General features: G+C 25.8%; 1 protein-coding gene across 1 annotated transcript in view; it reads left to right on the top strand.

The window, feature by feature from the left end:
- LOC100215347 (exocyst complex component 3) overlaps positions 1-15123 on the top strand; it is a 56351-nt gene that overhangs the window by 27399 nt on the left and 13829 nt on the right. The window contains exons 14-19 of the mRNA XM_065802250.1: positions 3251-3385; positions 3474-3540; positions 9208-9300; positions 9754-9795; positions 11961-12012; positions 12578-12648. Coding sequence (XP_065658322.1) covers positions 3251-3385; positions 3474-3540; positions 9208-9300; positions 9754-9795; positions 11961-12012; positions 12578-12648 — 460 coding nt within the window. The remainder of the gene's footprint in view (positions 1-3250; positions 3386-3473; positions 3541-9207; positions 9301-9753; positions 9796-11960; positions 12013-12577; positions 12649-15123) is intronic.

Genomic DNA, 15123 nt, shown 5'->3' with positions numbered 1-15123 from the left:
TAAGAAGATATTGCTCATCGCAATATTTAAGTAAACGTAAAACTGTAAAACTTGATATATGTTTTAACATTACATAATTTAAAGTTTACAGAAGTTAGATATTTGCATACACTTATGGTCAAATTTTGTTATAGAAAATGTGTGGCAACTCTTCTCTCCATTTTGGGTGTAATGGCTTTTGTGAGTTCTTTGCATACATGCACGAATGAGTAATGGCTGCAGCAGCAGCATGTTTAGTATTTAAATATTATAAAGTATCACATTCTACCATTGTTCCTTAGACCGGCTTTGATGATTTTGCACTACTCTGAACATTTACAACGTTATTAAGAGCGGAGGTTTCCGAATGGCAGACCTCCCATGAAATCCAGCTTTATGGAGCTCCCGTCAGACAGTTTTTGTAGAAACTGGATGCTCAAGATGGTCATTAAGTTCTTCACTAACTTTAGGGGCAGTTGTTTTGTGGTCATTCCTGAAAATTTGTGTTAGAGTCCGGTGGTCACTATCTGAAAGCTTAGTTTTTCTCCTGGTATTGTGTTTTGATGACAATATTTTTCTGTGTTGTTCATATGCCACCATTATCTTAGACACTGTAGTTCCTGAAACATGAAGCATTTGAGCCATTTCAGTTACACTTGCCATGACTGAACAGTTTAATCAATTTGGAAATCTGATAGGCCTGCATGTATGATGATTTTAACTAGTTAACTATAATTATATCTAAAAATAAATATATTTATTAGAAATATAGACAACCAGCAATAAAAATAAATCAAATATAAAATCCTTTATCGGTTTTACAGATCATGATAAATCAGTTTGCAATTTCATTTGTTGTTGACATTATTGTGTCTAACCCCTGTGTGTGTGTATATATATATATATATATATATATATATATATATATATATATATATATATATATATATATATATATATATATATATATATATATATATATATATATATATAAATATATATATATATTCTTTGAAAGTCATTTTCTTGTTATACGATACAATGTTATTAAAAATAACCTGTTTATACCTGATGACACTGATCACAATAGATCAGCGAAATATCGAATAATATATATTGAAATAAAAACAAATATAGTTTTTTCAAAAAAGTTTATACGCAGCCGTATTTATTAATATATATATATATATATATATATATATATACACACACACACACACACACACACACACACACACACACACACACACACACACACACACACACACACACACACACACACATGTGATGCAATAACATGTATATAAATGTATATATGTTATTGCATCACATGCATATATACTTATTTGTGTATGGAGTAAATAAGTGCACGAGCAGTGAATCATTATTTTCACTTAAATTAACTCGTATTTTAAGTTAAAAACGCAACTATAAAAATATTTCGTGTTATAAAGTAAATTTTATTTTTAAAAAGTTTTTAATTAAAAATATAAAATTTAAAAAACTAACAAAGCTCTTTAGTTATTTTTTGCTGTTGTTTTTTTACAGTTTTTTAAATATGTTTTTTAATAAAATTCTTTAGAAGAAAATTTCAAAAAATTTTCATGTTTTTTAAAATGTCAGAACATCAAAAAAATCTTCAACTAAACCTTCAATAATAGACATTATTGCATGTTCAAAACCACCTAAAGAAGAACAAGGAGAAACTGAATACAAGCTAGTGTCACAAACAAGCCACAAATTAAAGAGTGGAAGGTTAGTGATTAGAAATGCCAGATTAGAGTCACAAAGTGGTGTTAGAGCCCAGCCATTCAGTGTGAAGTGTGTTAAAGTCACTAATAACAACAATATTGATAGAAGGGTTAAGAGGAAAGGAAGAAGTCTTGAGAAGAAGGAGAATGATAAAGAACAAAGAGAGAGGTGTCAGAGTGAAGAGGTGCTAAGCAGAAACACATTAAAGAATGGTCAAAGGTTTCTCGACAAATAGATGAGTTGATTCCTTTGATTCCTTAAGACTTTAATAGTCACAAACATGTGACTATTAAAATCTTAAGGAATCAAAGGATATTACCTATCAATACATCAATACTAAGATCTAAAGATAGAATAGTTGACTTTAAGTTAGTCTCACAAAAAGTAAGAAAGTCTGGTGAAACTTTCTTGAAGTAAGATTCAACTGATGGAAGATTACTTCAAATACCACAAATATTTGTAAAAGATGTATTAAAACAGTTTAGTGGTGGGGAATAGTCTCCTCACACAGTTAAAATTTCTCCCTACATTTTCCAAATTCAAAAACAGTCTATTTAATTTTTTATTAAACTATTCTTCCTAATTCCTATGCTACTCTATTGCTAACTATCTACTATCCATCTTAACTTTATTCACTTCAATGCTGGTTTATAACTACTAATACTTGATCTTTTATTTAATTCTTTTCTACTACTTTCTTCATTTTAATGCTGATTTATTACTACTAATACTTGCTCTTTCTTAATTTTTTCTCAAATTAATATTACTTTTTATATCACTATTCTATTTCAAACTTTCACTATTATAATTATTGCTATTTGTATTATTGTTATGATTATTATTGTTATTATTGTTATTATTAATATTATTATCATTATTATTATTATTATTATTAATAGATTTATTATTTTTATTGTTAGCATTATTATTATTTTGATTATTATTACCAATAACTGGAGTTTTTATTATTATTGCCTATTATTATTACTGATACTTACATTACTATATTATTTATAATGTTGTTACTATATATTATTATATATTTTAATTAGGTATATAAAAGTTTTATATTCTAGATATATGTGTAAAAGTAAATTGAATTTTCTCCTGAATATATCAAACTTCTTAATCATTATTCCATAAAGTTTTTCATTTAAGAATTGTACTGTTTACTTTTTTTTTTTTTTTTTTTTTTTTTTTATATGTAAATATTCCATAAAATGTAAAATCTATTTCAGAATACATTTGATTTGATTTGATGGTTTTTTATGTTTAATATTTTGGGTTACTTTAGGGATGATTACATTTAAAGAGAACTTTTCTCATTTATGGATAGAGTGTGGCATCCCAAGCAATAAGCCATGTAGTTGTCTTTGTCCTGCTAATTAACCCAAAATCGTAACTTAGGGCTCCTTTGGTGGTTTAGACAATGCAAACTAAGTCATAACAGGGACCACCATCCATCCATATTTATTGTTTGTTGTGTACTTATTTTTGAATAACAGTTGAATTTTTTTAGTGGACCAGAGCTGCTAGGTCACGAGGAGTTAAAAGATTTTGTAAATGAATTAAAGTTAAATACAACTAAGGAAAATGAAGAGTACAGACTTGAAGATCTATTAAGTAAAGGTGTTATTGACAGTTTGACAGAATTGTAAGTTAAGTTTGTAAGTTTATTTATTAAAAACTAGAAAAATCCCAGAATTTTTAACATTAGTATATTTTATTTCTTTATTTATCAGATATGTGAAGACTACTGCAGCAAACATTAAAAGTTGTTTAGAAAAAATGTGTCTTTCAGAAAGTCAGGTACAATTTTACATTCTCCAGATCATTTTATTTCAATACTAATCAAGCTTTTCTGAAAAATGAGGCATACATCAGGTCTTCACAGAATGGCATGCAATTTGTATGCTATTATATGACCAGCCAGACAATAACTTTGTTTTGATGATTTGACCTTGGTTGTTAACATGTTTTTAGAATTTGAAAAAATCTATTTCTTAATCTATTTCTTATAACTATGAAAAAAACTTATCTAGACTTAACTAAAAAAAAATTTATTTAAAAGTAATCTTAACAAAATTGAAAATGAAACTAAATTTAAAACTAAAACACAAAAAGTAAAAGTTATAACTCAACCGAATAACCAAAAATAAAATGCCAAGATTATTTAAATCAAGTTTTTAATTACGTCAGGAATAAAAAACTTTAAATCTTTTATCTTCAGTCATTTTTTATTAATTTTAATGGTTGTTTGATAAATACACCAATTTAATTTATTTTGTATTGTTTTTTACTAATTTAAAAATTTTCCATATAAACACACACTAGTTAACAATTGCGCTTTAGAAAAGGAAAAAAATTTCAAGTCCTTATTAATGCTTTTATTTGTTTTTGTTTTTCTTATTCTTAATTTTTTTTAAACATTTATCATAAGAAGTACATAATTAAATATCAATTAAAAAAATATCTATATATATTCAATAATTTAAATAAAAAATGATTTTTTTACTAATATCTGTAAAGAGACTAATGTTGTTTAAAAAAGTTTGGGCGTACTTTTTTTTTTTTTTTTTTTTTTTTTTTGCATTAAAAATTATTATTATTTCTTAAAATATTCGTTGTTATTTTTTGATACACTTTCCCTGTACTATTAATATATACCTTCCTTCTTTCTCTATTTGAGTCCTCTCCTTTTCACCATTACATCTTTTCTTTAACTATATTTCTGAAATCTAACTTTTTTCTTGAAAATATATTTATTAACAAAGATCTATCAAAAGAAGAAAGTACACATTTAAATAAAGTTAGACTTCGAAAAAATATGACATGAAAAGATATTAAAATGAATGATTTTTTCGCATTGTGAGCTCACTGTGAAACTTATCAATAAAAAAAGAAATAAGAAAAAACAAAATCAACTTAAGTGGGTCTATATCTCAGTAGAACCAAACTCTAAAATAGCACTCTTTAACAAATCTGCTGCTTTTACTCTATGGAAAAAATACTATATTCACTATCTTACATGTTTATTGGAAACAATTGTTTTTAAAAAAAAAAATATATTTTTTTTTATTAAAAAGTGATAAATGTATCAATGAAGTAATGTAAACAACACTTTCATTCAAAGCAATTTCAAACAATTTATATTTCTTTTTCTACCTTTTCTTTGCAAAAATATGATTTTAATATAAAAGCAACTTAATATTTAACCAATAAGCTTAGAATAAAAAACAGTTAAAAAATAATTTTTTGTATCATTTTATTTTTATAAAATAATATAAAATGTTAAAAACTATTTCTGCTGAGTTTTATAACCTGCAATTTAAAAAGTTTGTTTAAAAGAACTTTTTGTATATAAAATACTTCTTAGTTTTTACATTCTCAAGTGTGTGTATATATATATATATATGTGTGTGTGTGTGTATGTGTGTGTGTGTGAGCATGTGTATATATATATATATATATATATATATATATATATATATATATATATATATATATATATATATATATATATATATTAGCCAATTCCTCAAATTTTTTTTTCGACAACCTATTTTTATGCAGAGTGGCTAATGAGTGGTGTAGAGGTCATATTTATATGAAACAAATTTTTATTTTTTATTTTTTCTTGATAGAAGTATTCGCACCGATTGTTCGAAGTTACGCTTTTTATGATTTTTGACTTTGACTTTAGTCATTTTCCAGTCATACAACAAACTTTATTATTTATACCTCATTTTGTTATCAAATTATGCATTTTTTAAAAATACTGTTACTAGAGCCTTGGATGAAACAAATCCAAATCCAAAATGTTTTCCTTAAAAGATTGGGTAAAGAACTTTCGATCTTTTGTTGTAAACTAAACTAGATCAAAACATATCAATGTGATTCAAAAATATATATACAAATTTTTTCTGTGGTTATTTTGTGTTAGGTGCTCCAAGAAGACCTAATGGTTGAATCACAGAGCACCTCAGAATTTTAATTGGAAGTTTACACTTGCTTAATGTAATTAAAAAGTGTATTTATATAAACATACATATACATATATATATATATATATATATATATATATATATATATATATATATATATATATATATATATATATATATATATATATATATATATATATATATATATATATATATATATGGGCAATTCCACGCAAGTGACGGTCGTAATATTTTACGCTTTTTTAACCATTAAAACTTAACCAAGAATGGTATTTACATGAAAATTTCCAGAAATGTTAAATACTATTATATAATTTAGTATGCAAAAGTTAAATCATTCAAGTGTTCAACTTATTTGAAAAATCAACTCAATGTAGCGTGACAGTTGTAACTCTTACTTTTTGACAAATCTAAAGAAATAAACTTTGTCATGCTTAATGCTGTTTATGCTCCCTGTTTTTTTTTGTTTTATTAACTCTATTTAGTACAACTCAATATCTAGGAGTATGTACTTTCATACGCCTCGCAAATGTTTTGCGGAGCCGGGAATCCAATATAGGAAAAAAATATCTTAGACAAGTAAATTTTTTTTACTAATATATAAATTTTAAAATTGTTTTGCAACCTCATTACAAAATATTATAGAGTTTTGAAACCAAAAACTTTCCATTTTTTACTTGCCAGAAATGCATTTTGGTAATATTTGTAACGGCTTTCACTTCTTCTATTTTATCAGCTATTAAGGCCCACCTTAGATTAATATCATCTGTGTTGAGTCTAACATAAGTTTTGCACCCATTTGATGTTATGAGAAAGTCTTTAGCGTTTAAGACGACCAGTTCATGAGATTTCACGCTGTTCCAAGCAAATCGCTTTAATGACCCTCCTACTCCATCAGCTTCTCCTTTACCATGAGAGGTAACAAAAAAGTTCCATTCTATACTTTGAAAATTATATTTCACAGAGCAATATTGTATGAATTTGGCCATGTATCTATTTTTGAGTTGAGTGCATGGACCATCACTCCATAATATAACTTTTTTTATATAATCAATGCAATAGAGGTCAAATATTTCACTTAAGTATGTAGTAGTGGTGTGTTTTGTTTTATCATTATTATCGGATATTATTACAACTGATTTTGGCTCTAATTGGTAATGATAGATCACAACTGTAAACAAGGTAATAGTTGACTGCAACCAATAAGCAGCTTGAACAGCATGTATAACCACATGTATAGTTTTGTGAATAATCAAAGTGTATCAAAATTTGGTCTGGTTCAAGATTTTCTTTTTGACTGCGGTATTGCTCAGACTGGTGCTTTTTAGTGAGATGATGCTCAGTAAACTCTGGTAAATAGTCGCGGAAATGTTTAAAAATACCTTTTATGTTTTTTTTATATTGACTGAGTACACAGCAATGATCTTCTTTACTCCACCAACTACAGGTAATTAAGGTATCCATGTCTTCATTTTTGGGCAAAGAAACTTTCAATAGTTTACTATCACAGCACAATGAACATTTCATTATCCAACATTGGTACATTTGGGGCTTGCACAATACATAATTTTCTAACCATTTATTGCAATACAATGGAAAAGGTATTTTACTTGCCAAAGCAGCACATATAAGTAAAACTACTGTGATAAATACAACCACATGCTTTAAGTGGTGTATCTTTGCATGTAAGAATGCATGTAGGCCTTAATTCACAAAACTTACTCAATTTAATTGTTTGCTAGCACTCTTCTCACAATACAATATCAATAGATGCAGCTCCTTTAAATTCATAACTAAGTAGCGCTTTTGAACTTTTCCTCCATCGATTTTCATACAATTTTTTCTTCCAGGAGACAAAACTGATATATCTTTTTTTTCATAAAATACTTTTACTTTTTCAATTTCTTCTGATGTGAAGTGAACTCGATGTGTTTCTTTAGCAGTGCATAGGCCATATTCAGCACCCAACTGCTCTACAATAGTTTGTCTTTTATTTGAGACTTTGGAAGAGCCTGTTTTGTCCTAAAAATGTTATTTGATAATGAACCCAAATTATGTGTAGGCAATAATATTTAAAAATATATGTTAATATAATAAATACTTGTTTAATGCCTTTCTCATTAACAATTTGCAGTTATAAGAATTGTCTTGAGTAGAATTTAGACTGTCGTTAGTATTGAAATCAATTTTTTATTTTCATTCTTAGCCTTTGGTTGCAAACTTTCTCTTGATTTTTTGTTTGTTTTCTTTTGTTGGTGTCAATAACTACCATCTTATATAACATCTCTTTCTTTCTTTTTCTAACAAAACTTTTCTGTTTCTTGCTCTATAAGCTTTCGAACTTTCAGCATCTGATTTTGGCATTTTTAAATATGTTATTAAATATAACAGCTGCTGTTTGTGATATACGCTCTGTTATATATTTTTAAAAAACCCGCAAAATGTTGTAAATAAAAAACAACCGCGAAATTGATTGAACAAAAATATTGCAGGGCAAACTATAAACAACGTTTAATCTATAAAAAAATTTCCTTTTTGTTAAAAGTTTTTATTTCTAAAAATAAAATTCTCTGCATCAATTTTTTGAAATTAGTTACTCATAGTTTCAAAAAAAAATTTAACAAGTTTAGTAATAAAATGAATAAACAAACTGCAAATTGAACAATAAACAAAATTGATTTATATTATAACTTTGTTTAAATGATGTAAATCATTTGAAATGAAATCGTTCGCGCTTAAACTTTTTTTTTTAAGTCAAGAAGCCGTTATGGAAAAACAAACATATGGTGATGGTTGTAACATACTTAGTAACATGTTGAAATGGTGATCTAAAGCACTTTAATGTTTTTTTATTTGAAATGATGATAAAATATGTATGAGTATCTTTACTTTTACCATGGTTGTAGTTTTAAAAAGTTTGATATGAAGCATAGAAAAAAAAAATTTTTTGTGATGGTTGTAACGTCTTGTTTTCATTAATATGCTCTTCTTATAGACCTAGTTAGAGTTCGTTTTTATAAAAAATATTACCCATAATGTTTAATTTTGCCTTTTAGTCAAACTTAGAATAAATAGTTATTTAAAAAAAACAGCACTGAAACTTTTTTCAACGCACAACATGCTCATATAACCCTTACAACTTTAAAAGTATGTTATAGTATAATAAAATGATTTTTTTAATAAATTTTTTTCTTAAAAGTATTCTTAAATAGTTGGAAAATAAATTTAATGAAGTTATTATATGTCGCCATATATATATATATATATATATATATATATATATATATATATATATATATATATATATATATATATATATATATATATATATATATATATATATATATATATATATATATATATATATATATATATATATATATATATATATATATATACATGACTTTTTTTTTTTTAGTTAAACAGAATATATATAAAAATAAATAAGATTCAAAAATATGTTATTATAGTTAAATAATAAATTTTTAGTTTGTTTCATTTTTTGAAACAGGATTGGAATCAAGATAAACTTCCAGAAACAAGTGGAGATGGTTCATTTCAAACTTCTTTACCAATTATTCTTTTTCAAATGCTTGATCAAAATGTAAGTCTCTATTTGTATAAAAATTTAAAGTAGCAATAAATTTTAGTTGATAATTTCAAACATCCCTTATTTTTGTTTAAAATATTTTTTAACAAAATATATAAATTTTATTGACAAAATTTTTTTTTTAATTATAACATTTATAGTTAAAACTAAAAGGAGCTTGGATGCTAATTTTGTGCAGCCCTGACATTTGAAAAGTATTTTCAAATGGTCAGGTTTAGTGTTTGGGATTATTTAAATGGAAACATTATAGTTGCCTTATTTTACAAACAAAACCTTATTCTACTTTTTTCTTTACTTAAGCGAGACAAGAAAAATTTATAATTTTATAATTATAAGATAGAATTCATTTTTAAGTTACTAATTTTTTTTTGTTTTTTTGCAACACAAAAAAAAAGAGAAAAATTTCTGCTAAAATTTTTTTTTCAGCTGCTGGTTTTTCTTTTTTAGCTGCAAGTTGGAGCTTTTATCAAGAGAAATGTAAAGTTAAAGGTTAGCTCTTTTACCATATTTTTCTTAAGAGTAACACTATTTACTGGGTATAAACACTATTTACTGGGTTATTCAACATACGCTTTGCATTCATAGCTTATTCACTTTATTTTTTACATTTTGGTTTATGTTTTTTTTTTTACCTTTTAGCTAATGTTTTATATAGGTACCCTTTACATTTTTTTGATTGCAGAAGTACAATGCCTCTTTAGATCCAACTTCAACTGACGCTTACAACTTACTCATCATAATAGAGTCAATTTTTTTCAGTAAAAAAAAGTTCAGTTTTGTCATCATCAAATAGTTTTTAATATTTTTTCCAGTAGTTTTTCTCTTTGAAGTTTAATATGATGTTATGTGACTTTTATCTCTTTTGATAAATATGCTTCCTAATTTCTTAAGTTCTACATTTAAGTTAAAAATCAAGAATTGAAATGACACCAAATACTCATCAAGTCTTGATCGAGTCACAATCTCCAGGTAAACCTCACTCTTTTTCATTGTTTCCAATTATTAACTACTTCACATAATTGGAGATCATAAAGTTTCGGTAATTAATTTTACAATTTCTCTAATATCATAATTTTAGCTTAAAATCATATTCTTTAACAAAATTTCGATGTATTATTAGTTTATAAATATCCTTTAAAGTGTATCCATAGTAACAGCTCCTCATTACAAAATTCATTTTATGATAAATCAAAATAAGTAAATGTAGTTTTTATGTTATATATTCCTCCATTCCTTAAGTAGTAGTGATAATGGGGTTCTATTTGTAAATTAATTTCTTTCAAGTTTTTAAATGCTGCATTTTTATTATTTATTAATATATAAACATTTATATATACATATATATATATATATATATATATATATATATATATATATATATATATATATATATATATATGTATATATATATATATATATATATATATATATATATATATATATATTGTTCCATTTTTTTATTTTCTGTATTTGCATCCAGAAGAGAACAAAATGGTTCTTGTTAATCATTTTCGCATGGAAAATTTCCTGAAATCAACCATGTATGATATACTGCAACAAAAGGAAATGAATCAGAAAAGGATCAGAAAGTTGGAAGTAGTCAGACTGGAAAAAAAAATGCCTGAGAAACAGATAAAATCCCTAGAAAAATGGACGATGTTTTACAACGTAGCTTAGCCAAAGATTCAATGTTTCCCAGTAGTATATATCCAAAATTATCAACAAAAAAAAGGGCATTTGATATCGTAAAAAAACTTAAGTGCCAAAAAGAACATTGGCTTAGATAGCTGTTGTGCATTCTAAGTGCCAAATATTAGTTGCACTTTTCCGGAAAAAATTTGTAATAATTGACGAGGAATCATATTTTCCTTTGTCCTGCACACAGGTTTTCTGCAATGTAGGATATTATTCTTCTGATCCTGACGTAACTCTTAATAAGGTCAAGCTCAAAAGAAAAAGAAAATATGAGCCAAATTTATTAGTTTGAATAGCCTTGTCAGAGAAAGGGGTCTCAAAGAATTACATTGCTCCTTTGGGTCAAGCAGTCGACAAGGATATGTACATTTCCAAATGCCTGGTTAAATTAAAGAAATTTATTAACAAGATTCATAAAAATGACAAAATTGTGATATGGGCCTGATCTAGCCTCCGCACACTATTCAAACAAAGTACAAGATTACCTAAAAGGCGAAAATATTGAGTATGTGCTGATATAAACCCTGCTAATGTGCCCGAATTGCGCTCAATCAAGCATTTTTGGAGTGAAATTAAAAGATTAGTGTATGCAGACAATTGGCAAGCTAAAAATTTCTGCCAACTAAGAAATCGAATAGAGTATTGTAAAAAAAGTGATTAAAAATGCGAACATAGGCTTGGGGTGAGTACCTATACAAAAGTTAACAGTGTTTGGCAAAATGGACTGATAAACCAATAATTTTATTTTATTTTTGTAATATACAATTAGCTTAATAAAGATTGAGATTGACGACGAGGAAATTTCTTTTATAATTCAATAGTCTTACAAATTCTTTTGTGAGTCTTGTTGTAAATAAGAAAATAAAGTTAAAAAACAATCGCATGAAAAATAATTTAAATTTTTTTTTTTTTAATAAGTTAATAAGATTCTTAATACATCAAAAAAAAATTATTTTTAGATTCTTGACGTATGTGCATCTTCTCTCAAAGATTTTGCTGGTATTTATAAAAGTATGCATTTGTTTAATACTTTTTTAGCATTTTGTAAAAAATGTTTTAATTTTTATTTTAAAATTTTTAAAGTACTATAATGTTTATTTTTTATTTTTATTTTTGTAAAATTTAAAAGATTTTACAGAAACATTTAAAACCTATAGAATTTAATTATTATTATTATTATTATTATTATTATTATTATTATTATTATGATTATTAATATTACTGTAAATATTATTGCCATTGTTATAAAATTATAAATGTTAATTATTTATGTTGTTATTATTTTTATTATTATTAATAATATATATTGTTATCATTATTATTAATATGATGATTTTTATTACAAATTTATATTAAAAGTTATAAAAGAAGAAACTTAAATATTTAATCAAAGAAGAAAATTAAAGTATTTAATTTATTTGTAATAAAAATATTACATAATAGAATCACAATTAATTTATTTAAATTGAAGTAACTAATCAATGCTTAATGGATGGAATTATTTTAGACATTTCACAGAATAAAATTTAATATATATAGGCTTTAAATTATATTCTTATATATATTTATATTTTAGAAGCCATCATTGACTTCAAGAATAAATATTTTGAAAACAGAGCATCAGTGAAATACTTTGAACCTTACATGGTATGTTTTGTTAGTAACAATATGTTTGATTAAATTTCTTTCATGCATAATTTTGTATTGTTATAGATAAAGAATTTTATATTGTTGAAAACATTTTAATGATTATTTTTAGTTTTGCTTATATTAATTACTTAAAATAAAAATGCTTGCAGGTCAATCAATTTCAAAGTTTTTTATTTTATGACTTTTGATTTAATTTGTCAGAAAAAGCATTGATAAAAACCATCTTTTTGGATCCGTATTTATTGACTTAACTATGGCCTTCGACATAGTAAGCCATTCGAGTCTGTTATCTAAATTACCAGCTTATGCAATAAATGGCTTAGCATTACAACTAATAACGGATTATCTATTTAACAGAACCCAGTATGTCGCGTATGATGGGAAAGTGTCTGAGTCTCATGAAATCACAAGTGGAGTTCCGCAAGGTTCAATTCTTGGAACTTTGTTATTTTTGATTGAATTTAATGATGTATCAGACGTTTTAAAACACAGCTCAATTATCAAGTATGCTGACGACACAGTTATTTTTGTAGCTGATAATGACATTCAATTAATAGAGGAAAAACAACTCGAAGACTTTAACAGGATATCAATATGGTTTGAAATAAATGATTTATTGTTAAACCTTCAAAAAGGTAAAACTGAAGCAATGCTTTTTGGAACCGCAAGAAAATTATCTAAATCCTGGTGCTTAAATCTAAATATTAATGAAGTTCAAATAAACTATACCAAAACATACAAATATTTAGGAATCCATCTAGATCCAACCCTTTCACTTAACAACGATTTTAATTTTAAATGTAATAAGATCAGTGGGCGTATTAGCTTACTAAATAAAACATGACACCTGCAAACAATAATTGCTGCTAAATTAATTTATGTCTCAATGATCTTGCCAATTTTTACATACTGTGGTTTAATCAACTTAAAATACACTGCAACCCAATTATACCGCATTACCCGTTTATATAGTAGAATAAACCAAATAATATTAAATGCAAATAAAATTTCAAATGTTAATATAAATTTGCCTCATTTTAAAGAAGTCAATGAAAAAAAAAGCTGTAACTTGCGTTTTTAAGATCTTAAAGAAAGAACTTGATTCATGTGTATTTTCTAACAGTTTTAAGGCAATTTGTCATTCAGCAAACACAATAAACAATGAAATATCATTGACCATACCTAAAGTAAAGCTTGATCCTCGAAAAAAGTTTTCTTTTACCAAGGAGTAGTTTTGTATAATAGTCTCCCATTTGCTGTTCACTAGAGTAAGAACCTAAGAGAATTTAAAACTAAACTAATGGATATTTCTAATTTTTAAATTTTATTTTTTTCTGTGATAAATCACTAATGTTTTAGTATTATTTTATATTCTTAAGTAACACTTAATTTTATTTACATTTTAATGTATCAGTAGGATATTTACATTTTTCTTTTTTTTTTAATTCACCTCCCCAAGGCCCAGAAGGCCACTACAAATGAGGAGGCTACTTAATTGCGGTTATAACCCTCTCTCAACTCTAAAACTCCAAAACACGAAACTTGACGAACAAGGCTGCTGCGCGGAGAAACAAGTTGAGCGCGGTACTACCAGTACATTTTAATGCCCAATAGGATAACAGCCTAATTTATTGTGCTGATTTGGCATTACCTATATAAGTATTTTACAATAAATAAAAAATGATTTAGTTTATTTATTTTTAAGTTTCTTAGAAACTCTATAAGTTTGATGTTTTCTGTCACCAGGCAAGTTATAACTAAACATTTCACTCTTCATTTACTTACTTATAGTGACAGAACACAATATAGAACTTGTAGAACAATTTATTTATTTTGTATGGGAATTTACACCAAAAAAAATTTAAATAAAAATTTAATTCAAGATAAAATTTTTCACAATTTAGTTAAAAATGTGGTAGTGGTGTAGTGGTAGAGCGCTTGCTTTACAAGTAAGAGGTTCCGAGTTCGATTTATTTATTTTGTATGGGAATTTACACCAAAAAAAATTTAAATAAAAATAAATTCAAGATAAAATTTTTCTCAATTTAGTTAAAAACATGGTAGTGGTGTAGTGGTAGAGCGCTTGCTTTACAAGCAAGAGGTTCCAAGTTCGATTTATTTATTTTGTATGGGAATTTACACCAAAAAAAATTTAAATAAAAATAAATTCAAGATAAAATTTTTCTCAATTTAGTTAAAAACATGGTAGTGGTGTAGTGGTAGAGCGCTTACTTTACAAGCAAGAGGTTCCAAGTTCGATTCCTACCATGTCCCTGGTAGTATTGCGCTTAACTTGTTTTTCCACACAGCTACATTGTTCGTCAAGGTTCGTTTTTTAGAGTTTTTAGTTAAGAGAGGGTTATAACCACAATTAAGTAGCCTCCTCGTGTGTAGTGGCCTTCTCAACCTTAGAGAGGTGAATTGAAATTAAAAGAAAAATATTGTTTAATTAATATTGTTCATACTCTGATA

Source organism: Hydra vulgaris, chromosome 08 (assembly GCF_038396675.1).
Source record: "Hydra vulgaris chromosome 08, alternate assembly HydraT2T_AEP".
In the NCBI taxonomy this organism is placed as follows: domain Eukaryota; kingdom Metazoa; phylum Cnidaria; class Hydrozoa; order Anthoathecata; family Hydridae; genus Hydra; species Hydra vulgaris.
Note: the sequence above shows the minus strand (reverse complement) of the source record. Positions and strands in the feature narration are given on the sequence as shown.